The sequence below is a fragment of the Salvelinus namaycush genome, chromosome 16 (assembly GCF_016432855.1).
Source record: "Salvelinus namaycush isolate Seneca chromosome 16, SaNama_1.0, whole genome shotgun sequence".
Taxonomy (NCBI): Eukaryota; Metazoa; Chordata; class Actinopteri; order Salmoniformes; family Salmonidae; genus Salvelinus; species Salvelinus namaycush.
Window position 1 is genome coordinate 35,998,331 of NC_052322.1, and position 26,626 is coordinate 36,024,956.

The window sequence follows — 26,626 nt, forward strand, 5'->3', positions numbered from 1 at the left end:
CAACTTTGTGGCAACAGTTTGGGGAAGGCCTTTTCCTGTTTCAGCATGACAATGCCCTCGTGCACAAAGCGAGGTCCGTACAGAAATGGTTTGTCGAGATCGCTGTGGAAGAACTTGACTGGCCTGCACAGAGCCCTGACCTCAATCCCGTCTAACAACTTTGGGATGAAATGGAACACCGACTGCGAGCCAGGCCTAATCGACCAACATCAGTGCGCGACCTCACTAATGCTATTGTGGCTGAATGGAAGCAAGTCCCCGCAGCAATGTTCCAACATCTAGTGGAAAGCCTTCCCAGAAGAGTGGAGGCTGTTATAGCCGCAAAGGGAGGAACAACTCCATATTACTGACCATGTTTTTGGAATGAGATGTTCGGCAAGCAGATGTCCACACACTTTTGGTCATGTAGTGTATAAACGCAACATGTAAAGTGTTGGTTCCATGTTTCATGAGCTGAAATAAAATATCCCAGAAATGTTCCATACGCACAAAAAGCTTATTTCTCTCAAATGTTGTGCACAAATCTGTTTACTTCCCTTTTAGTGAGCATTTGTACTTTCCCAAAGATTATCCATCCACCTTACAGGTGTGGCATATCAAGAAGCTGATTAAACAACATGATCATTACACAGATGCACCTTGTGCTGGGGACAATAAAAGGCCACTCTAAAATGTGACTTTTTGTCACACAACACAATGCTACAGATGTCTCAAAGTGTGTAATTGGCATGCTGACTGCAGGAATGTCCACCAGAGCTGTTGCCATGAAATGTAGTGTTAATTTCTCTATCATAAGCCGCCTCCAACGTCATTTTAGAGAATTTAGAGAATCTGCCTCACAACCGCAGACCACATGTAACCACACCAGCCCAGGTCCTCCCCATCAGACTTCTTCACCTGCCGGATTGTCTGAGACCAGCCACCCGGACAGCTGATGAAACTCTAGGTTTGCACAACCAAAGAATTTCTGCACAAACGGTCAGAAACCAGCTCATGGAAGCTCATCTGCGTGCTCGTCGTCCTCACCAGGGCCTTGAACTGACTGCAGTTTGGCGTCGTAAACCGACTTCAGTGGGGAAATGCTCACCTTCGATGGCCACTGGCACGCTGGAGAATTGTGCTCTTCACGGATGAATCCCGGTTTCAACTGTACCGGACAGATGGCAGACAGCATGTATGGCGTTGTGTGGGCGAGTGGTTTGCTGATGTCAACGTTGTGAACAGAGTGCCCTATGGTGGCGGTGGGGTTATGGTATGGGCAGGCATAATCTATGGACAATGAGCACAATTGAATTTGATCAATGGCAATTTGAATGCACAGAGATATCTTGACGAGATCCTGAGGCCCGTTGTTGTGACATTCAGGCCGTTGAAATGTTGTCCCACTTGGCGGGAACTGGAACACACTTTCGTACAAGTTGATCCAGAGCATCCCAAACACGCTCAATGGGTGACATGTGTGGTGAGTATGCAGGCCAATTAAGAACTGGGGCATTTTCAGCTTCCAGGAATACAGATCCTTGCAACATGGCGCATTATCATGCTGAAACATAAGCTGATGGACACAATCAACAGCCTGATCAAGATCTATGCGAAGGAGATGTGTTGTGCTGCGTGAGGCAAATGGTGGTCCCACCAGATACTGATTGGTTTTCTGATCCACGCCTACCTTTTTTGTAAGGTATCTGTGACCAACAAATGCATATCTGTATTCCTAGTCATGTGAAATCCATAGATTATGGACTAATGAATTGATTTCAATTGACTGATTTCCTTAGATGAACTGTAACTTGAAATTGTTGCATGTTGCGTTTATATTTTTGTTCAGTGTATTTGACAGATGATCGATCATGACAACATACAATGCAACCTTGAACTAACCTGAGAACTCATCAATCTAATCAACATCCTGGCAGAAATAAAAGACAGAGATCATAGACATCTATAGTGTCAGTATTTATATCTAAGGTGGGGACAATCTGCAGGCTTGAGATAAAAGTTTCCCTTAGATTTAGGATCAGTTAACCCATTGTGTAAATAACCTTAATAACAGATTTAGGATCAAATGAGCATACCTGTAAATAACCTTACTTATTTGATGGGTGGAAAAATATCATTATCAAAAATATCTGACCACTGAAGAGACAGGTGTCTGTGAGAGGCAGAGACAGGTGTCTGTTAGAGGGAGAGACAGGTGTCTGTGAGAGGGAGGGACAGGTGTCTGTGAGAGGGAGAGACAGGTGTCTGTTAGAGGGAGAGACAGGTGTCTGTGAGAGGGAGAGACAGGTGCCTGTGAGAGGGAGAGACAGGTGCCTGTGAGAGGGAGAGACAGGTGTCTGTGAGAGGGAGGGACAGGTGCCTGTGAAAGGGAGGGACAGGTGTCTGTGAGAGGGAGAGACAGGTGCCTGTGAGAGGGGAAGCATTGAAGTAAATAAAAGAGACAGAAGAGAGAAGGACAGAGACAGTCAGAGTTGAAAAAAAGAGAGCGAGTGAGGTAGTTAGGACAGAGAAAGAGTGTTAGTCAGAATGGTTAGATAGAGACAAATACTGAATGGATCATGGAGGAATCAGAGGGAGAAAGAACAAGATATCTGGATTAAAGGAAAGAGATGGATAGAGAAAGACAATGAAGGAAATAGATGTCAGGACACAGGGAGAGAGAATGAGTCACGGAGAGACAAAAAGAGAGTGACATTATGAACACGATAGAGAGAGGTGATTGCGCTCAATCAATGCCTCTTCAGTGTGGGTTTCCAGTGGCACGCCTGGAGCTGTGTGTGTGTGTGTATTAAGTGGCGACGGGGCCCTCTCAGAGCCCAACAGGCCTGGTGACGTGGCACTGCTATGAGACTCCTTATCAGCTGGTAATGAAGTGACCCTGCTCTCTGAGGAGCACAGATAAAGCCCTAATTGTTTTACTGTTATCTGATGCTGCAGGCCAAGGACCCTGGGACTGCTCTACTGGGAATCATGCTCCTTGAGCATCCCTGGGCAGACAGACAAGCTCCGGTAAGAAGTTGCCCTTTGACACAGATCTGGGATCACCTTACCCCTCATCAAGTGAGGACACATGATATATGTAAATTTACAGTGATGTGAACTGATAACCATGTACAAAGTAGACCTGGGTTCAAATACAATTTCAGGTATTTAAATTACTTTTCAAATCAAATATTTTTTGTCATTTCAAATGCACATGTATTTGAACCCATGTCTGGTACAATGTAGAACAAGACAGGAAAACATGAAGCGTCAAATCAGCATTCAGTTATAATCTCTTATAAGAGATAGCTTGGACACTTCTCCCATCCTCTGAAACCCTGCTGTCTTTTCTATCTAAAGGTGTCCGTCTGCATGCTTCCCATCCCGAAACAGTTCGGAACAGACCCCTTGACTTTTTCAAAAGGTTGTTACGTTACAGAGTTATTCTAAAATTTGATTAAATTGTTTTTTTCCTCTCATCAATCTACACACAATTCCCCATAATGACAAAGCAAAAACTGGTTTTTAGACATTTGAGAAAAAATATTAAATATGAAATATCACATTTACAGTACATAAGTATTCAAACCCTTTACTCAGTACTTTGTTGAAGCACCTTTGACAACGATTAAAGCCTCAAGTCTTATGATGCTACAAGCTTGGCACACCTGTATTTGGGGAGTTTCTCCCATTCTTTGCAGATCCTCTCAAGCTTTGTCAGTTTGGATGGGGAGCGTTGCTGCACAGCTATTTTCAGGTCTCTCCAGAGATGTTCGATCGGGTTCAAGTCCAGGCTCTGGCTGGGCCACTCAAGGACATTCAGAGACCACTCCTGCTTCGTCTTGGCTGTGTGCTTAGGGTCGTTGTCCTGTTGGAAGGTGAACCTTCACCCCAGTCTGAGTTCCTGAGCGCTCTGGAGCAGGTTTTCATCAAGGATCTCTCTGTACTTTGCTCCGTTCATCTTTGCCTTGATCCTGACAAGTCACCCAGTCCCTACCACTGACAAACATCCCCACAGCATGATGCTGCCACCACCATGCTTCACCGTAGGGATGGTGCCAAGTTTCTTCCAGATGTGACGCTTGGCATTCAGGCAAAATAGTTCAATCTTGGTTTCATCAGACTAGAGAATCTTGTTTCTCATTGTCTGAGAGTCTTTAGGTGCCTTTTGGCAAACTCCAAGTGGGCTGTCATGTGCCTTTTACTGAGGATTGGCTTCTGTCTGGCCACTCTACCATAAAGGCCAAATTGGTGGAGTGCTGCAGAGATGATTGTGCTTCTGGAAGGTTCTCCCATCTCCACAGAAGAACTCCTCCCTGACCAAGGCCCTTCTCCCCCGATTGCTCAGTTTGGCCGGGTGGCCCGCTCTAGGAAGAGTGTTGGTGGTTCCAAACTTCTTCCATTTAAGAATGATGGAGGCCACTGTGTTCTCGGGGACCTTCAATGCTGAAGAAATGTTTGGTTGGTTTTTACTCTGACATGCACTGTCAACTGTGGGACCTTACATAGACAGGTGTGTGCCTTTCCAAATCATGTCCAATCAATTGAATTTACCACAGGTGGAATCTAATCAACTACCTCATCCCCATACTGTATTTATTTATTTATCTTGCTCCTTTGCACCCCAGTATCTCTACTTGCACATTCATCTTCTGCATTTTCTACCATTCCACTGTTTAATTTCTATATTGTAATTACTTTGCCACCATGGCCTATTTATTGCCTTATCTCCTTTATCCTACCTCATTTGCACATGCTGTATATATACTTTTTCTACTGTATTATTGATTGTATGTTTGTTTATTCCATGTGTAACTCTGTGTTGTTGTATGTGTCGAACTGCTTTGCTTGATCTTGGCCAGGTTGCAGTTGCAAATGAGAACTTGTTCTCAACTAGCCTACCTGGTTAAATAAAGGTGAAATACATTTTTTTTAAATCCCTGGATTGGGACTGGAACAGATGTCCCACTGGTCCCACTCGAGTCCAGGTCACAACCTCTATGTATGGCCCAAGGTACAGTAGCAGACCTTTAGAGTCCTGAGCTCACTGCCTAATCAGAGCTGTTGGGGTTTGATGTTGTCTTTGATCAGTCCTTTGATTGGACAGGCTGCATCTGCCTTTTTTTAGTACTGTTGCTGACATGCTAATAGGCAGTAATGGAGCAGATAGTAGCTTAGAGTGCTAGCTAGCCTTAATTTGTTACTGGATCTTGAGATAGACGGAGGTAAGGGTGGTCACCTATTGTTTGGAGGTTGGCTCATGGGGGGAGATAGTCCTCAAGGCTAGTACTACTAAGGCTATAGCTTTTAGACCCTTTTAGACAAACCAGAATTAATCAAAAGGAACACAATTTTTTTTATTTTTTAAATCCTACATTCCAAATGCATTCTGGAATTTAAGTTTCAGTTGTTCTGGGTTATATAATTATTTTTTAGTAACAAATGATGAAATTTCTATGAACCAGCATGTATAGAAACCCAAAATATACTTATGTATACAACATTGTAAATTAAAAGCTATTTCTGTAAGTGAAGGGATGAATTGTAAATGTATTCTGTAAAGCTTGTAGGGTTACCTCAGGTCAAAACAGGATTAAACTAGGATTTACTCAGCTGGGAGAGCTTTGGACATCAAACAGAATTAAAATGGAAGTGGTGTTAAGTATATCCTTATCAGAGCTGCAAACTGGCCTCTGCTCTGGCAGGCACAGTGCCCATTCTAACACTGATGGACATTGGGATAGAGAAAGAGAGGGAGAAGGGGAAAGAGAGAGAGAGTGGATGGAAGAGAAAAAGAGCTCTCCCGACAGAGAGGGAAACATGGAGGGTGATATAAAGAGAGAGAGGATGAGGGGAAGAAAGAATGAGAGAAGGAGGAGAACAGAAGAGAATAGGTTTGTGAGAAGGATATGTTCCAGACTCACCGTGGAGCAGCACATGAAGACTATGATGAAGGAGCCAAAGACCCCTCCGATGCCCACCATCCAGGTCATCCGCAGGAACAGGATCACACCAAAGATATTCTGGATGCAGGGTAGATACACCCCCATCAGAGTGCCCAGCGATGGTGCCTTGAGAACAAACACAGCGCAAAACGGATTGATACTGTGTGTGTGTGTGTGTGCACGCGATATGAAAATTTAACAGTGGCACGGCAGTACAACCATTATTATACAAGTACAGTAATGTACCCAACACCTTAGTGGAACAAAACAAATTCCTCCAGTGACCAAATCTTGCATCTGAGTTTGGTGGATACAGTACAGACTCATTCTGCACTCATCATACTGAAATACAGTACAGACTCATTCTGCACTCATCATACTGAAATACAGTACAGACTCATTCTGCACTCATCATACTGAAATACAGTACAGACTCATTCTGCACTCATCATACTGAAATACAGTACAGACTCATTCTGCACTCATCATACTGAAATACAGTACAGACTCATTCTGCACTCATCATACTGAAATACAGTACAGACTCATCAGAAGCTCACAGGCCCTCCTCTATCCCATCACAAAGAGACAGTAATCATATGAAGAGAGAATGACAAGCTCTTTATTCAGTCAAAATGGAGACATCTCCTCCCCATTAACCTATTTGAATGGCTGCAGGAAGATAACGCTTTTCCTTTTCTTCATTATTTTGGCGAGCGATTCTGTCCGTCCATGACTGAAAGCTTTTCTTCTGAGGCAATTATGCTGAAATTCAGGCAGCAGAGATTCCTCTGTGTCTCACTACACAGAGAGAAAATAATCCATATATGTGATATCATAGTTAAGTAGTAGAAACTTACTTTCACACTCTTCTATTCATGCAGGTGGAAGTGGCTCTAGGATACTAGCTCTGGCTGCCCAAACCCAATGTCCTCTATTGCTCTGTCAGCTCATTTAGCTAATGACTAGCACAGTTGTCCTGTTGCCAGGGAGAAGGACCCTCTCATTCATTTCTTTACATGGGCCTATCTGTCTAGCTATGTATGTGGGAGAAAATGTAATTATCCCAACAATGTCATCCCACAGTGTCATTCTCAAACGCTACCCTTGATTAGACATAGCTTTCAGCTATTGAGTTCAATGGGATTGGATCTGCCATAGGACTCCACTTGTGACCAGACCTCCAGTAGCTAATACCTGCACGGGACATTACTAACACATTATGGTAGTGCAGGATTCACACTTTTTTATTACTTTTAAATGCAATTTATTCTAGGATAAGATTGGAAAGTCAGTTTAAATTCCAGTCGCCTATGAAACAGGGTTTTGGTCATATTTAATAGTGACAACAATGACAACAATGACAACGTCTTATAAGACAGTACAAGTAGAGGTACAAGCAATTATTTGTCCTCTTAGTCCTTGCTTGTCTTCCTGACACTCCAATTAAGTGTCTCAAGCTCGTCATTTAAATTATGTGGAGACCTGGGAGGAGACGAGACATGGGAAGGAAATTGAAATCTGTATGTAGAGAGAGATGTCTTAGCCACAAGGGTTCTGCAGAGCCACAGGGGAGAGCCAGTGAGAGGTAGCCTACTGCAGGGCCACTCTGACAGACTGTCTACCTCAGGTTTTGCCCTTGGACCTCAGATCTTCCAGGTGACTCATCACAATAGGAGCCTCACCACACCATATACGGAATTACTTAGCATTCAGTGACAGGCTCCACGGCAGCCTGTCTCTCTCACTGTAGAGCAGTGTTTCTCAATCCTAGTCCTGGGGACCTAAAGGGGTGCACATTTTTATTTTTGCCCATGTACAAACAAAGCTGATTCAAATAATTAATCATGAACAAGCTGAAGCTGATCATTTGAAAGGTATGTTAGTGCAAGGGCAAAACCAAAAAATGTTCCCCTTTAGGTCCCCAGGACGAGGGTTGAGAACCACTGCTGTAGAGAACACTACTGAAGTCCACAGTACACAAAACTCTACCTGTTGTATGAGTCCTCAAGTGCTAAACTACAAATGGACAAATAAATGCACATTTCGATGCATCAATCTTCATTAAATTGTAAAAAGTAGCCTGTCATGTTTTTTCTTTGCAGAACAATCGTTCCTATCAATTTGACTGATGCTAAAGACAACATAAACCACCTCTAAAATAACCTGTCAGACCAATTACCATGCCATGTGATCATCTGCCCCAATTTCACAGCAAGAGAGGAATTGTAGTCAGGTGATTGAGTAAGGCTGGTATGATGCTACTCCTCATTTTATCTAAGATAAAAAAAAAAAAAAAAAAAAACATTATCCCATCCTCTCAGGTTAATATCTACTACCCGTTTAGAATTTTCTCATATCTGTTATGCTGGTGAATGAGGACCCAAAAGCGACGTAATAGAAACAGAGTCTTTATTCCAGTATTAAACAAACAATGATTCTCCTGGATATTATCAAAGGTAAATCCAAAACAGGAAACTGAAATCCTCTCGTCAGTAGAGAGGAACGACTGGAGACGCGACCACAGACTGCAGGTCGCTTCAGGAAGGCACAGGCCGTAGCTGACATAGACACCTGCTCACACGCAGCATCTGAAGAAGGCAAAAACACGACAGGGCGGAACAAGGACACAGAACAGCAAACATCAAACAAGAATCCGACAAGGACAGAAGCGGAAAACAGAGGAAGAAATAGGGACTCTAATCAGAGGGCAAAATAGGGGACAGGTGTGAAAGAGTAAATGAGGTCGTTAGGAGAATGAGAAACAGCTGGGAGCAGGAACGGAACGATAGAGAGAGAGAGCGAGAGAGGGAGAGAGGGAGGGGGAGAGAGAGGGATAGAAAGAGGGAAAGAACCTAATAAGACCAGCAGAGGGAAGCACAGGGACAAGACATGATGATCAAAGACAAAACATGACAGTACCCCCCCACTCACCGAGCGCCTCCTGGCGCACTCGAGGAGGAACCCTGGCGGCAACGAAGGAAATCATCAATCAACGAACGGTCCAGCACGTCCCGAGATGGAACCCAACTCCTCTCCTCAGGACCGTAACCCTCCCAATCCACTAAGTACTGGTGACCACGTCCCCGAGAACGCATGTCCATGATCCTCCGTACCTTGTAAATAGGTGCGCCCTCGACAAGGACGGGGGGGGGGGAGGGAAGACGAACGGGGGCGCGAAGAAAAGGCTTGACACAGGAGACATGGAAGACAGGGTGGACGCGACGAAGATGTCGCGGAAGAAGCAGTCGCACAGCGACAGGATTGACGACCTGAGAGACACGGAACGGACCAATGAACCGCGGAGTCAACTTGCGAGAAGCTGTCGTAAGGGAAAGGTTACGAGTGGAAAGCCACACTCTCTGACCGCGACAATACCTAGGACTCTTAATCCTACGTTTATTGGCGGCTCTCACAGTCTGCGCCCTGTAACGGCAAAGTGCAGACCTGACCCTCCTCCAGGTGCGCTCACAACGTTGGACAAAAGCCTGAGCGGAGGGAACGCTGGACTCGGCGAGCTGGGACGAGAACAGAGGAGGCTGGTACCCAAGACTACTCTGAAATGGAGATAGCCCGGTAGCAGACGAAGGAAGCGAGTTGTGAGCGTACTCAGCCCAGGGGAGCTGTTCTGCCCAAGACGCAGGGTTTCGAAACGAAAGGCTGCGTAATATGCGACCAATCGACTGATTGGCCCTTTCTGCTTGACCGTTAGACTGGGGATGAAACCCGGAAGAGAGACTGACGGAAGCACCAATCAAACGACAGAACTCCCTCCAAAACTGTGACGTGAATTGCGGGCCTCTGTCTGAAACGGCGTCTAACGGGAGGCCATGAATTCTGAACACATTCTCAATGATGATTTGTGCCGTCTCCTTAGCGGAAGGAAGCTTAGCGAGGGGAATGAAATGTGCCGCCTTAGAGAACCTATCGATAACCGTAAGAATCACTGTCTTCCCCGCAGACGAAGGCAGACCGGTAATAAAGTCTAAGGCGATGTGAGACCATGGTCGAGAAGGAATGGGAAGCGGTCTGAGACGACCGGCAGGAGGAGAGTTACCTGACTTAGTCTGCGCGCAGTCCGAACAAGCAGCCACGAAACGGCGCGTGTCCCGCTCCTGAGTAGGCCACCAAAACCGCTGGCGAATAGAAGCAAGCGTACCCCGAACGCCGGGGTGGCCAGCTAACTTGGCAGAATGAGCCCACTGAAGAACAGCCAGACGAGTAGAGACAGGAACGAACAGAAGGTTACTAGGACAAGCGCGCGGCGACGCAGTGTGAGTGAGTGCTTGCTTTACCTGTCTCTCAATTCCCCAGACAGTCAACCCGACAACACGCCCTTCAGGGAGAATCCCCTCGGGGTCGGTAGAAGCCACAGAAGAACTAAAGAGACGAGATAAGGCATCAGGCTTGGTGTTCTTATTTCCCGGGCGATAGGAAATCACGAACTCGAAACGAGCGAAAAACAACGCCCAACGAGCTTGACGTGCATTAAGTCGTTTGGCAGAACGGATGTACTCAAGGTTCTTATGGTCAGTCCAAACGACAAAAGGGACGGTCGCCCCCTCCAACCACTGTCGCCATTCGCCTATGGCTAAGCGGATGGCGAGCAGTTCGCGGTTACCCACATCATAGTTGCGTTCCGATGGCGACAGGCGATGAGAAAAGTAAGCGCAAGGATGGACCTTATCGTCAGAATGGAAGCGCTGGGACAGAATGGCTCCCACGCCCACCTCTGAAGCGTCAACCTCTACAATGAATTGTTTAGTGACGTCAGGAGTAACAAGGATAGGGGCGGATGTAAAACGCTTCTTGAGGAGATCAAAAGCTCCCTGGGCGGAACCGGACCACTTAAAGCAAGTCTTGACAGAAGTCAGAGCTGTGAGAGGGGCAGCCACTTGACCGAAATTACGAATGAAACGCCGATAGAAATTAGCGAAACCGAGAAAGCGCTGCAACTCGACACGTGACTTAGGAACGGGCCAATCGCTGACAGCCTGGACCTTAGCGGGATCCATCTGAATGCCTTCAGCGGAAATAACAGAACCGAGAAATGTGACAGAGGAGACATGAAAGGCGCACTTCTCAGCCTTCACGTAGAGACAATTCTCTAAAAGGCGCTGGAGTACACGTCGAACGTGCTGAACATGAATCTCGAGTGACGGTGAAAAAATCAGGATATCGTCAAGGTAAACGAAAACAAAGATGTTCAGCATGTCTCTCAGTACATCATTAACTAATGCCTGAAAGACAGCTGGAGCATTAGCGAGACCGAACGGCAGAACCCGGTATTCAAAATGCCCTAACGGAGTGTTAAACGCCGTTTTCCACTCGTCCCCCTCTCTGATGCGTACGAGATGGTAAGCGTTACGAAGGTCCAACTTAGTAAAGCACCTGGCTCCCTGCAGAATCTCGAAGGCTGACGACATAAGGGGAAGCGGATAACGATTCTTAACCGTTATGTCATTCAGCCCTCGATAATCCACGCAGGGGCGCAGAGTACCGTCCTTCTTCTTAACAAAGAAAAACCCCGCTCCGGCGGGAGAGGAAGAAGGCACCACGGTACCGGCGTCGAGAGAAACAGACAGATAATCCTCGAGAGCCTTACGTTCGGGAGCCGACAGAGAGTATAGTCTACCCCGAGGGGGAGTGGTCCCCGGAAGGAGATCAATACAACAATCATACGACCGGTGAGGAGGAAGAGAGTTGGCTCTGGACCGACTGAAGACCGTGCGTAGATCATGATATTCCTCCGGCACTCCTGTCAAATCACCAGGTTCCTCCTGAGTAGAGGGGACAGAAGAAACAGGAGGGATAGCAGACATTAAACACTTCACATGACAAGAAACGTTCCAGGATAGGATAGAATTACTAGACCAATTAATAGAAGGATTATGACATACTAGCCAGGGATGACCCAAAACAACAGGTGTAAAAGGTGAACGAAAAATCAAAAAGGAAATGGTCTCACTGTGGTTACCAGATACTGTGAGGGTTAAAGGTAGTGTCTCACATCTGATACTGGGGAGAAGACTACCATCTAAGGCGAACATGGGCGTGGGCTTCCCTAACTGTCTGAGAGGAATGTCATGTTTCCGAGCCCATGCTTCGTCCATAAAACAACCCTCAGCCCCAGAGTCTATCAAAGCACTGCAGGAAGCAGCCGAACCGGTCCAGCGTAGATGGACCGACAAGGTAGTACAGGATCTTGATGGAGAGACTTGAGTAGTAGCGCTCACCAGTAGCCCTCCGCTTACTGATGAGCTCTGGCTTTTACTGGACATGACATGACAAAATGTCCAGCAGAACCGCAATAGAGGCAAAGGCGGTTGGTGATTCTCCGTTCCCTCTCCTTAGTCGAGATGCGAATACCTCCCAGCTGCATGGGCTCAGTCTCTGAGCCGGTGGGAGGAGATGGTTGAGATGCGGAGAGGGGAAGCACCGTTAACGCGAGCTCTCTTCCACGAGCTCGGTGACGAAGATCTATCCGTCGTTCTATGCGGATGGCGAGTGCAATCAAAGAGTCCACGCTGGAAGGAACCTCCCGGGAGAGAATCTCATCCTTAACCTCAGCGTGAAGTCCCTCCAGAAAACGAGCGAGCAACGCCGGCTCGTTCCAGTCACTGGAGGCAGCAAGAGTGCGAAACTCTATAGAGTAATCCGTTATGGATCGATCACCTTGACATAGGGAAGCCAGGGCCCTGGAAGCCTCCTTCCCAAAAACTGAACGATCAAAAACCCGTATCATCTCCTCTTTAAAGTTCTGATAATCGTTAGAACACTCAGCCCTTGCCTCCCAGATAGCTGTGCCCCACTCCCGAGCCCGACCAGTAAGGAGTGATATGACGTAAGCGATCCGAGCTCTCTCTCTTGAGTACGTGTTGGGCTGGAGAGAGAACACAATATCACACTGGGTGAGAAAGGAGCGACACTCAGTGGGCTGCCCAGAGTAACATGGTGGGTTATTAACCCTAGGTTCCGGAGACTCGGAAGACCAGGAAGTAGCTGGTGGCACGAGACGAAGACTCTGAAACTGTCCAGAGAGATCGGAGACCTGAGCGGCCAGGGTCTCAACGGCATGACGAGCAGCAAACAATTCCTGCTCGTGTCTGCCGAGCATTGCTCCCTGGAACTCGACGGCAGTGTTGAGAGAATCCATAGTCGCTGGGTCCATCTTGGTCGGATTCTTCTGTTATGCTGGTGAATGAGGACCCAAAAGCGACGTAATAGAAACAGAGTCTTTATTCCAGTATTAAACAAACAATGATTCTCCTGGATATTATCAAAGGTAAATCCAAAACAGGAAACTGAAATCCTCTCGTCAGTAGAGAGGAACGACTGGAGACGCGACCACAGACTGCAGGTCGCTTCAGGAAGGCACAGGCCGTAGCTGACATAGACACCTGCTCACACGCAGCATCTGAAGAAGGCAAAAACACGACAGGGCGGAACAAGGACACAGAACAGCAAACATCAAACAAGAATCCGACAAGGACAGAAGCGGAAAACAGAGGAAGAAATAGGGACTCTAATCAGAGGGCAAAATAGGGGACAGGTGTGAAAGAGTAAATGAGGTCGTTAGGAGAATGAGAAACAGCTGGGAGCAGGAACGGAACGATAGAGAGAGAGAGCGAGAGAGGGAGAGAGGGAGGGGGAGAGAGAGGGATAGAAAGAGGGAAAGAACCTAATAAGACCAGCAGAGGGAAGCACAGGGACAAGACATGATGATCAAAGACAAAACATGACAATATCAGCCTCTTTTGGCCTCTTGGCTGGAAGAAGCTGTCAAATGAAGATGCAGATAACAAGAAAAAGAGTGGAGGGAAATGATGCAGTAACCTGCCTCAGACCAGGGTAACAAGACAGGCCAAGAGAGCAGCTTGTTGTATCGGGGTAACAAGACAGGCCAAGAGATCAGCTTGTTGTATCGGGGTAACAAGACAGGCCAAGAGAGCAGCTTGTTGTATCGGGGTAACGACAGGCCAAGAGAGCAGCTTGTTGTATCGGGGTAACAAGACAGGCCAAGAGAGCAGCTTGTTGTATCGGGGTAACAAGACAGGCCAAGAGATCAGCTTGTTGTATCGGGGTAACAAGACAGGCCAAGAGATCAGCTTGTTGTATCAGGGTAACAAGACAGGCCAAGAGATCAGCTTGTTGTATCGGGGTAACAAGACAGGCCAAGAGATCAGCTTGTTGTATCGGGGTAACAAGACAGGCCAAGAGAGCAGCTTGTTGTATCGGGGTAACAAGACAGGCCAAGAGAGCAGCTTGTTGTATCGGGGTAACAAGACAGGCCAAGAGATCAGCTTGTTGTATCGGGGTAACAAGACAGGCCAAGAGAGCAGCTTGTTGTATCGGGGTAACAAGACAGGCCAAGAGAGCAGCTTGTTGTATAGGGGTAACGACAGGCCAAGAGAGCAGCTTGTTGTATCGGGGTAACAAGACAGGCCAAGAGAGCAGCTTGTTGTATCGGGGTAACAAGACAGGCCAAGAGATCAGCTTGTTGTATCGGGGTAACAAGACAGGCCAAGAGAGCAGCTTGTCGTATAGGGGTAACGACATGACGAGAGAGAAGCTTGTTGTATCGGGGTAACGACAGGACGAGAGAGCAGCTTGTTGTATCGGGGTAACGACAGGACGAGAGAGCAGCTTGTTGTATCGGGGTAACGACAGGACGAGAGAGCAGCTTGTTGTATCAGGGTAACGACAAGCCAAGAGAGCAGCTTGTTGTATCGGGGTAATGACAGGACGAGAGAGCAGCTTGTTGTATATGGCAACTGCTTGGCATCCGACCGCAAGACGCTACAGAGGGTAGTGCATACGGCCCAGTACATCACTGCGGCAGAGCTCCCTGCCATCCAGGACCTCTTTACACAGCCTGCTCTCATAGACTAGACTTAACATAGTAAACGTAAATCTGAGACACTGAAATTAGTATGTTATGTTATGTTTGGTATGGTTACATAACACAGATGGTTACATAAGGAACATACAAAAGTAGGGTGGTTGGTCGGGGTGGATAGGTTTGCATATAATGCAAATGTCTAGCAACTTGAAGGTTGCGATTTCGAATCTCATCACGGACAACTTGAGCATTTCAGCTAATTAGCAACTTTAACTACTTATTACTTTTTAGCTACTTTGCAATTACTTAGGATGTTAGCTAACTCTTCCCTTAACCCTAACCCTAATCGTAACCCTTTTAGCTAACCGTTCCCCTTAACCCTAACCCTAACCTTAACCCTTTAACCTAACTCCTAAATTTACCCTTAACCCTAACCCCCAGCCTAGCTAACATTAGCCAGCTAACTAACGTTAGCCACCTAGCTAGAATTTGTAAGATTTCATACATTTTGCAGAATCGTAACTTATTGTACGTCTTGCAAATTCGTAACATATAATACGAATTATAATTTGTAACACATTGTACAAAATCGGTGATGGACATCCACAAATTAATATATACCTACGAAACGTAACATATAATACTAAATGGAGTAGTTATGTACAGAATAATACGAAGTGCTCTGAGACCAGGTTGCTATATCAGGCGGTGTCAGAGGAAGGCCCTAAAAATTGTCACAGACTCCAGCCACCCAAGTCATAGACTGTTCTCTCTGATGCCACACGGCAAGCGGTACGGATGCCGTGTCTGGAACCAACAGGACCCTGAACAGCTTCTACACCCAAGCCGTAAGACTCCTGAATAGTTAGTTAAATAGTTAACCTAGTAGCTACCCGGACTATCTACATTGACCCTTTTTGCATTAACTCTTTTGACTTATCTCATACGCTGCTGCTTCTGTTTATAATGTATCCTGTTGCCTAGTCACTTTATCCCTTTATCCCCCATATGTACATAGCTACCTCAATTACCTCGTACTCCTGCTCATCGACTCGGTACTGGTACCCCGTGTATATAGCCAAGTTATCATTACTCATTGTGTATTTATTCCTGGTGTTATTATTTTTTTATTTTTCTATTACTTCTATTTTTTTCTCTCTGCATTGTTGGGCCCGTAAGTAAGCATGTCACTGTTAGTCTACACCTGTTGTTTATGAAGAATGTGGCAACTACAATTTGATTTGATTTGTGTCAGGGTAACAAGACAGGCTGAGAGAGCAGCTTGTTGTATCAGGGTAACAAGACAGGCTGAGAGAGTAGCTTGTTGTGTCAGGGTAACAAGACCGGCTGAGAGAGCAGCTTGTTGTATCAGGGTAACAAGACAGGCTGAGAGAGTAGCTTGTTGTGTCAGGGTAACAAGACCGGCTGAGAGAGCAGCTTGTTGTATCAGGGTAACAAGACAGGCTGAGATAGCAGCTTGTTGTGTCAGGGTAACAAGACCGGCTGAGAGAGAAGCTTGTTATGTCAGCGTAACAAGACAGGCTGAGAGAGCAGCTTGTTATGTCAGCGTAACAAGACAGGCTGAGAGAGCAGCTTGTTGTATCAGGGTAACAAGACAGGCTGAGAGAGCAGCTTGTTGTGTCAGGGTAACAAGACCGGCTGAGAGAGAAGCTTGTTGTGTCAGGGTAACAAGACAGGCTGAGAGAGTAGCTTGTTGTGTCAGGGTAACAAGACAGGCTGAGAGAGCAGCTTGTTGTATCAGGGTAACAAAACAGGCTGAGAGAGCAGCTTGTTGTATCAGGGTAACAAGACAGGCTGAGAGAGCAGCTTGTTGTATCAGGGTAACAAGACAGGCTGAGAGAGCAGCTTGTTGTATCAGGGTAACAAGACAGGCTGAGAGAGAAGCTTGTTGTATCAGGGTAACAAGACCGGCTGAGAGAGCAGCTTGTTGTATCAGGGTAACAAGACCGGCTGAGAGAGCAGCTTGTTGTATCAGGGTAACAAGACCGGCTGAGAGAGCAGCTTGTTGTGTCAGGGTAACAAGACAGGCTGAGAGAGCAGCTTGTTGTATCAGGGTAACAAGACCGGCTGAGAGAGCAGCTTGTTGTGTCAGGGTAACAAGACAGGCTGAGAGAGTAGCTTGTTGTATCAGGGTAACAAGACAGGCTGAGAGAGCAGCTTGTTGTATCAGTGTAACAAGACAGGCTGAGAGAGAAGCTTGTCGTCTCAGGGTTATGCTCCACTGCACATGTGCTGGGGTAACAGGCCTAATGTGGCCCTGCTAAGGCAGGTTAGCATTTTTCTTCATAAATCTTGTTCTGGATGCAGCTCTGCAGAGTGGTGACTAGCTTGCACAGCCACAAAGTCATAAAATTAGATTTTAAACCTGTAACCTTTATTTAACTATGCAAGTCAGTTAAGAACAAATTCTTATTTACAATGACGGCCTACCCTGGCCAAACCCGGATGACGCTGGGTCAATTGTGCTCCGCCCTATGGGACTTCCAATCACGGCCGGATGTGATGCAACCTAATCTTAACCCTAACCTTAACCACACTGATAACCATAATGCCTAACCATAAACTTTACTTAAAACCTCTACTTCATCACCCTCCCGGGATCCGGGATCCTCCTCATCAAAAAAGCTGACTAGCATAGCCTTGCCTAACGGGACAGGGATATCATATAATATAATTTTCATGAAATCACAAGTCCAATACAGCAAATGAAAGATAAACATCTTGTGAATCCAGCCATCATTTCCGATTTTTTAAATGTTTTACAGCAAAAACACAATATGTATTTCTATTAGCTAACCACAATAGCCAAACACACAACCGCATATTTTCACCATGTTTCCACCGCATAGGCAGCTTTCACAAAACCGACAAAATAGAGATAAAATGAATCACTAACCTTGAACAACTTCATCAGATGACAGTCTTATAACATGTTATACAATACATTTATGTTTTGTTCGAAAATGTGCATATTTGAGGTATAAATCATAGTTTTACATTGCAGCCACCATCAAAAATAGCACCAAAGCAGCCAGAATAATTACAGAGAGCAACGTGAAATTCATAAATACTCATCATAAAACATTTATGAAAAATACATGGTGTACAGCAAATGAAAGATAAACATCTTGTGAATCCAGCCAATATTTCCGATTTTTTAAGTGTTTTACAGCGAAAACACAATATAGAATTATATTAGCTTACCACAATAGCCAAACACACAAACGCATTTATTCACCGCAAAGGTAGCTTTCGCAAAAACCAGCAATAGATATAAAATTAATCACTAACCTTTGGACAACTTCATCAGATGACAGTCTTATAACATCATGTTATACAATACATTTATGTTTTGTTCGAAAATGTGCATATTTAGAGCTGCAAATCGTGGTTATACATTGTGAATACGTAGCCGTAATTTCCCCAGAATGTCCGGAGATATTTTGGACACTCACCTAATCTGACCAAAGAACTCATCATAAACTTTACATAAAAATACTTGTTGTATGGCAACTTTGGAAAAAATCGTGCCCAATTTAAACGGCCTCGTACTCTGTTCTAGATCATACAATATGCATATTATTATTACTATTGGATAGAAAACACTCTGAAGTTTCTAAAACTGTTTGAATTATATCTGTGAGTAAAACAGAACTCATTTGGCGGCAAACTTCCATACAGGAAGTGAAAAATCTGAAAGATACACTGGTTCTTAATGCAACCGCTGTGTTAGATTTTTAAAAATAACTTTACCACAACATACAGCTTGGGTTATTGTGAGACAGCACTCACCAACACGGCGGAGAATAGGCATCAACATATTACACAGAAATACGAAATAACATCATAAATGTTTTCTTACTTTTGCTGAGCTTCCATCAGAATGTTGTACAAGGAGTCCTATTTCCAGAATAAATCGTTGTTTGGTTTTAGAATGTCCATTTCTTCTGTCGAATTCGCGCCACAATGCTAGCCAAGGTTGCTAACATTCCCATACTCTCTTGGCGCAAAGAACGGAAAACTCCAAAAGTCCCAATAAACGTTGAATAAACTGATAAAACTCGGTTGAAAAAAACTACTTTATGATGTTTTTATCATATGTATCAAATAAAATCAGAGCCGGAGATATTTGCCGTGTATACCGAACGCTTTTCAGAAGACAATGTCGAGCTCCCCCGCGCGCCGTCGAAGACAAAGAAAATACCGGACCTGTCACTCCAAAAGCTCTTATTCGGCCTAAGATCAAGCTAGACACCCCATTCCACCTTCCACTGCCTGTTGACATCTAGTGGAAGGCGTATGAAGTGCATACATATCGATAAATAAAAGCCAGTTGAATAGGCAGGCCCTGAAACAGAGCCTCGTTTTCAGATTTTTCACTTCCTGTATGGAAGCTTGCTGCCAAATGAGTTCTGTTTTACTCACAGATATAATTCAAACAGTTTTAGAAACTTCAGAGTGTTTTCTATCCAATAGTAATAATAATATGCATATTGTATGATCTAGAACAGAGTACGAGGCCGTTTAAATTGGGCACGATTTTTTCCAAAATGAAAACAGCGCCCCCCTATTGACAAGAAGTTTTTAAGACCAAAGAACTAATTATGAATTCTTACAATATAGCCAATTTTGAATTTGCAGCTGGCCTTTCTAAGGGGAAATGGCTCAGTTCTGCCTCCAGGACAAGATTCATGGTAATAAACGTCAACCAGCCCTGCTCAGGCCCGATAAATGGCAACCAAACGGCTGTGAATCGGCGGGGAAGGAAAAGGACAGCGTGCACAGCCATCAATAATGTCCTGTCCAGGCCTAAACATGGCCGACAGCGTCATCAATAATGTCCTGTCCAGGCCTAAACATGGCCGACAGCGTTATCAATAATGTCCTGTCCAGGCCTAAACATGGCCGACAGCGTCATCAATAATGTCCTGTCCAGGCCTAAACATGGCCGACAGTGTATCAATAACGTCCTGTCCAGGCCTAAACATGGCAGACAGCATCATTAATAACGTCCTGTCCAGGCCTAAACATGGCAGACAGCGTCATTAATAACGTGCTGTCCAGGCCTAAACATGGCCGACAGCGTCATCAATAATGTTCTGTCCAGGCCTAAACATGGCCAACAGCGTCATCAATAATGTCCTGTCCAGGCCTAAACATGGCCGACAGCGTCATTAATAATGTCCTGTCCAGGCCTAAACATGGCCGACAGCGTCATCAATAATGTCCTGTCCAGGCCTAAACATGGCAGACAGCATCATTAATAACGTCCTGTCCAGGCCTAAACATGGCAGACAGCGTCATTAATAACGTGCTGTCCAGGCCTAAACATGGCCGACAGCGTCATCAATAACGTCCTGTCCAGGCCTAAACATGGCCGACAGCGTCATTAATAATGTCCTGTCCAGGCCTAAACATGGCCGACAGCGTCATCAATAACGTCCTGTCCAGGCCTAAACATGGCAGACAGCATCATTAATAACGTCCTGTCCAGGCCTAAACATGGCCGACAGCGTCATCAATAACGTCCTGTCCAGGCCTAAACATGGCCGACAGCGTCATCAATAACGTCCTGTCCAGGCCTAAACATGGCCGACAGCGTCATCAATAACGTCCTGTCCAGGCCTAAACATGGCCGACAGCGTCATCAATAACGTCCTGTCCAGGCCTAAACATGGCCGACAGCGTCATCAATAACGTCCTGTCCAGGCCTAAACATGGCCGACAGCGTCATCAATAACATCCTTTCCAGGCCTAAACATGGCAGACAGCATCATCAATAACATCCTGTCCAGGCCCTCTTTTCGTCCAGGTGGAGGATGGAGACCTGGGAGGGATACACTCTGCCACCTCAGATCAAGTCAAACTTCAGCTAATGTTTATGTTTAGGACAAGACTTTAGTTAGATTAGATGGAGTACCTTGACAGCAGGTTTTTTTTTGGATGGTGCCGCCCCCTCCTCGTTCTCGGCCTCCTCGTGCTCTTTGCTGCCCTGAGGCAGGTTGGAATAGTTGGCCAGACTACTAAGTATGGACGACACCATAGGACTGTTGTCCATCTCCTCCTGCAGGACAGAGAGAAAGGTGGACAGACACACCATATCACTATACCAGAGGACAAAACACAGTAGGAAACATGCAGGTAATATTGAATTTTACAGCTGATATTGACAACTGAGAAACTATATGATTAAGCCAGTTCTTATTTCAAAGAATTCAACCCACCTGCTGTCAGATGGTAAGTAAGTAAGCAAGGCTTCGTATATACTGTAGGTGCTTGTTTCATCGAAACCAATGGAACAAAGCAATTTGATAATTACTAGATCATTACTAAGTTAATTATAGTGTAATTATAGGTAAGCAAGTGAAGGAGCCTCATGTTACAGACCTCAAACAGGGCCATGTTCTTGCCATCGTACTGCTGGCTCTTCTCCACATCACTGGCACTGCTGCTGTTGATGAAGGGACTGCTCTCCTTGGGGTTCCCATCGCCTGCAACACACAGACAGCACCCTAAGGGTTAATAACAGAGAAACACACAGACAGCACCCCAAGGCTTAACAGAGAAACACACAGACAGCACCCCAAGGCTTAACAGAGAAACACACAGACAGCACCCCAAGGCTTAACAGAGAAACACACACACACACACACACACACACACACACACACACACACACACACACACACACACACACACACACACACACACACACACACACACACACACACACACACACACACACACACACACATAATCCTTAAAAGAGAGATGTTGATTCAAATGGGGAAAATATTTAATTGATATGAATGTTTGCAAAACACAGACATTGGTAACACTGAACAATGACTTTCTCAATATGTAGTTTTTAATGACAGACCCAGGTTATTTTAACAGAAGGAGTGAAATGATTGGATTTCGATTAATATGAATGTGCTGTTTGTTAATAAATGATGTTAGCTTGGAGAAATGATTCATCGTTCAGGATTGAATTATGTTAGCACACATGGGGTAGTCGCTAGAGCCAGGAAATGCTCTCTTTAGATGGATCTGTACAGGCTTTGTGTGGGAAGGGTTCATGCTGGGAATGACAAATGGAACCAGAGATTCTAAATTGTGTGTATTCATCATCTTGGTGAATATTTATCATATCACACAGAGAACCTCATAGAAAGTCAAACATCAGTGTGATTTAGATATTAGGTGTTATTTCACTGTTCAGGAATATAGAGGGGTTTTTAAGCAGTTCACACACACATACACACATGCCCAGTCGTCCAATCGATACTTTTTGGATTGCCTGCCCTGTCCCCTCTCCCGCCTGGCACGGGGTTCTGATTGTGGCCCCTGTCAGCTGCCCCTGTCAGCTGCCTGACACAGAGTCTGTGCGCAGGGCCTATTAATAGCATGAAGGGAGGGAGGGGTGGATGGAGAGAGAGATAGAGAGAGATAGAGAGAGAGAGAGAGAGAGAGAGAGAGAGAGAGAGAGAGAGAGAGAGAGAGAGAGAGAGAGAGAGAGAGAGAGAGAGAGAGAGAGAGAGAGAGAGAGAGAGAGAGAGAGAGAGAGAGAGAGAGAGAGAGATATGAAGGGAGCGGTGTTAGATATGGGCACTGGCTCCACTCCAGTCCCAGAGGAGACCCTTCTCAGAAGGCAGGAGAGGAATACTAAAGATCCACTGCAGTGCATCAGCGCCAGGCAGCACACAACAATCGACCACACCTGCCATCACTAGAACACACAGCACAGCACAGCACAGTCAACCTGGCATATCGCTGCACACCGAAACTAATACAGGACATGCAGTGTGTGTGCTGCATTACATTAAAGCCAAACCAACCACATCAGCCAACAGTACAGGGGCTCTGGCTAGAAGTTGCCCTAAGGCACAAATCTAAGATGCGGGGGGGGGGGGGGGGGGGGGGGGCTTCCTCCTACTCTGAGCACTGGGAGTGCAGTGAATTAGCAGTTTATGGCCTATATAGCTCTGGCTCTTTGGTAACAAGTTGCACTATATTTTTTCTTCTATGTGATTTACATGGAGCTACTGCTGTGTTCTGTGTTATGTAACAAAACTGTGCATTCAATGATTCAGCATAATGTAGACGTGTTTGTAAAAGTCAGTATAACACAGAATATGGTGAATAGGTTATGTAAGATCGAAGTCTTGGAATGTAATCTCTCACAAAGCATGGCATGTCATGGAACTGCCCGTATTGACATATTGGTGTCTAATAAGCATTTACACTATGATCTTGCTAGGTACAGATGTAGGATATTAATTTGATCACCCTGTTGCAGGAGAACTTTCCTGCAATGCAGAAAAAAATGTATAGTGTATTTGAGGTGTAAAAAGGCTTCTGAAATTTGTAATTTCCACTTCGAAATTTCAGACTTGATTTTTCAAAAATGTCCATTAACTATAATCCACAAAGTAATTCAAATGTCCTGTTGTTGCAGGATTAGTTTCCTTCTGTATCCTATATTTGTAGAACCCCTATACTTTATGGATCTGGATAGCACCGTGTTAGCTAGATAACATTTTCAGCTTATTATGCAGTATGTACACCTGACCGTCATTCTGATCACATTCATGGCAGGCATGCATACTGTACTATAGTCCTGTATGTAAAAATACATTAGCCATGAAAGTTTCTTAATTTACCTTTGGCGGGATGACCCAGTATGAGAGATGCCCATTGGGGAGCAGATAGAGCGGCTTATATCATTAGCCACAGCCCGGATCGTTTAATCAGCAGGCATGGCCTCGGAATGTGCACAGCAGTTTATTCTGCTTCATGAGTTTATATTGACCTATCCAAGTGCATGTAATGAATTAGTCCCTGTCTTGGTGCTTTATAGAAATGGGCCATGAATTGCATTTACAGTATGTAGCTAGTGCTTCTCATAAGATCTCAAAGCTTTTTAAAGATGGATTTTTATTTATATGCATGCTCTGTTTGGCATTCAAATTGCTCTCTAAACATATTGTTGCTGTAGTTATTAATCATACAATTATCGTAAACGACATAGATTTTTATTGAGTTCAGAAATCGAGAAAGAGAAAACGTGTTGTTAGAAAGAGTCTCCCTTCCTGTTCCATCTCTCTGTGTGTGTGTGTGTGTGCGTGTGTGTGTATGGTGTGCGCGTGTGTGTGTGTGCATGTAGGGGGGGTGCGAGGTAAATCGATTTGACCTCTGTCAGATTTACATACAGTCTCCCTGTTCATCCTTTACCCACAATATTGATCTCGCCAGGGAAGGACATCCACACTCTTTAGTTGTGAACTGATTCTCCCACTCAGCTCTGCTGCACTGCATAACAGGGTGGCAGGTAGTCTAGTGATTACGAGCATTGGGCCAGTAACACAAAGGTTGCTGGTTTGAATCCCCGAGCCGACTAGGTTAAAAATATGTTGATGTGACCTTGCGCAAGGCAATTAACCCTAATTGGTCCTGAAAGTTGCTCAAAGATCACTCGCTACCTCCACAGTAGAACATGGAGAGAGGGAGAAAATACTAGAGAAGGAGGCTGTTTAGTGAGAGGTGTGTGTGACTATACATTCTATTTAATTAAGACTACAGTGTGTGAGCTCATGATAAAGGTACCCTCATACAACGTGTCCTCTGAGTCCTTGGTGCCACAGCACATTTTGATTAATGCACCCATTAAGGATGAGGCTTCATAGTCTTAAGACCACTCTCCCTTCCTTTGCCTCTAAAGGTCCCTGCAGTGTGGTTGTGGGTCCTCAGCTAGCTCGCTGACACTATCCAGTCCTATCTCCCAATGATGTTTAAAGCATTAACTATGCACAAACTGACTGAAATAACAAAACAGCAAATCCAATACTTTCACCGTCAGCTAACATGAATATAATGAAAAACATCAACGCCCAGCTCAAATAAAAAATTGAATAAATCTAAATGTATTTGTCACATGCTAAATATCAAATTTTCATAAGTATTCACACCCCTGAGTCAATACTTTGTAGAAGCGCCTTTGGCATTGATTACAGCTGTGAGTCTTTCTGGATAAGTCTTTAAGAGCTTTCCACACCTGGATTGTGCAACACTTGCCCATTATTCTTTTCAAAATTCTTCAAGTTCTGTCAAATTGGTTGTTGATCATTGCTAGACAACCAATTTCAATAGCAGATTTCAGTCAAAACTTTAACCCTGCCATGCAGGAACATTCACTGTCTTCTTGGTAAGCAACTCCAGTTAGATTTGGCCTTGTGTTTTAGGTTATTTTCCTGCTGAAAGGTGAATTCATCTCCCAGTGTCTGGTGGAAAGCAGACTGAACCAGATTTACCTCTAGGAATTTGCCTGTGCTTAGCTCCATTCTGTTTATTTTTTTATCATGAAAAACTCCCCAGTCCTTAATGATTACAAGCATACTGATAACATGATGCAGCCACCACTATGTTTGAAAATATGGAGAGTGGTACTCAGTAATGTGTTGTATTGGATTTGCCACAAACATAACACTTTGTATTCAGGACAAAACGTTAATTGCTTTGCCACATCTTTTACAGTATTACTTTAGAGCCTTGTTGCAAACAGGATGCATTAATATTTTTATTCTGGACAGGCCTTCTTGTAACGAGCCTCCTCCTTCTCTTCATCCGAAGAGGAGTAGCAAGGATTGGACCAACGTGCAGCGGGTTGTGAATACATAATGATACTTTATTAACAAGACGAAACTAAACACACGAAGAACACTTGATAATTTTACAAAACAACAAAACGAAGTAGACAGACCTGAACGAGAGAACTTACATAAAACATGAAGAACGCACGAACAGGAACAGACTATTACAAACGAACGCTACAGTCCCGTGTGGTGCGCAGACACAGACACGGACGACAATCACCCACAAACAAACAGTGAGAACAACCTACCTTAATATGACTCTCAATCAGAGGAAACGTCAAACACCTGCCTCTAATTGAGAGCCATACCAGGCAACCCAAAACCAACATAGAAACAGAAAACATAGACTGCCCACCCAAAACTCACGCCCTGACCAATAAACACATACCAAACAACAGAAAACAGGTCAGGAACGTGACAGAACCCCCCCCCTCAAGGTGCGAACTCCGGGCGCACCCCTACAACTCAAGGGGAGGGTCTGGGTGGGCATCTGTCCGCGGTGGCGGCTCCGGCGGCGGACGAGGACACCACTCCACCACTGTCTTTGTCCCCCTCCTTAGCGTCCTTTGAGTGGCGACCCTCGCCCCCGACCATGGTCCAGGAACCTTCACTAAGGCCCCTCCTACATAGAGGAGACAGCTCAGGACAGAGAGGTAGCTCAGGACAGAGAGGTAGCTCAGGACAGAGAGGTAGCTCAGGACAGAGAGGTAGCTCAGGACAGAGAGGTAGCTCCGGACAGAGAGGTAGCTCCGGACAGAGAGGTAGCTCCGGACAGAGAGGTAGCTCCGGACAGAGAGGTAGCTTAGGACAGAGGGACAACTCTGTACTAGTGGCAGCTCCGGACTGAGTGGCAGCTCCGGACTGAGTGGCAGCTCCGGACTGAGTGGCAGCTCCGGACTGAGTGGCAGCTCCGGACTGAGTGGCAGCTCATGACTGGAGGGCAGCTCATGACTGGAGGGCAGCTCATGACTGGAGGGCAGCTCATGACTGGAGGGCAGCTCATGACTGGAGGGCAGCTCATGACTGGAGGGCAGCTCATGACTGGAGGGCAGCTCATGACTGTAGGGCAGCTCATGACTGTAGGGCAGCTCATGACTGAAGGGCAGCTCATGACTGAAGGGCAGCTCATGACTGTAGGGCAGCTCATGACTGTAGGGCAGCTCATGACTGTAGGGCAGCTCTGG

At 45.4% G+C, this 26,626-nt stretch overlaps 1 protein-coding gene across 1 annotated transcript in view; it reads right to left on the bottom strand.

The window, feature by feature from the left end:
- The window catches only part of LOC120061653 (solute carrier family 12 member 5-like), a 79,661-nt gene that overhangs the window by 21,973 nt on the left and 31,062 nt on the right, over positions 1-26,626 (bottom strand). Inside the window, exons 3-5 of the mRNA XM_039011553.1 lie at positions 21,178-21,281; positions 20,711-20,854; positions 5,907-6,053 (exon numbers count right to left, since the gene is read on the bottom strand). Coding sequence (XP_038867481.1) covers positions 5,907-6,053; positions 20,711-20,854; positions 21,178-21,281 — 395 coding nt within the window. The remainder of the gene's footprint in view (positions 1-5,906; positions 6,054-20,710; positions 20,855-21,177; positions 21,282-26,626) is intronic.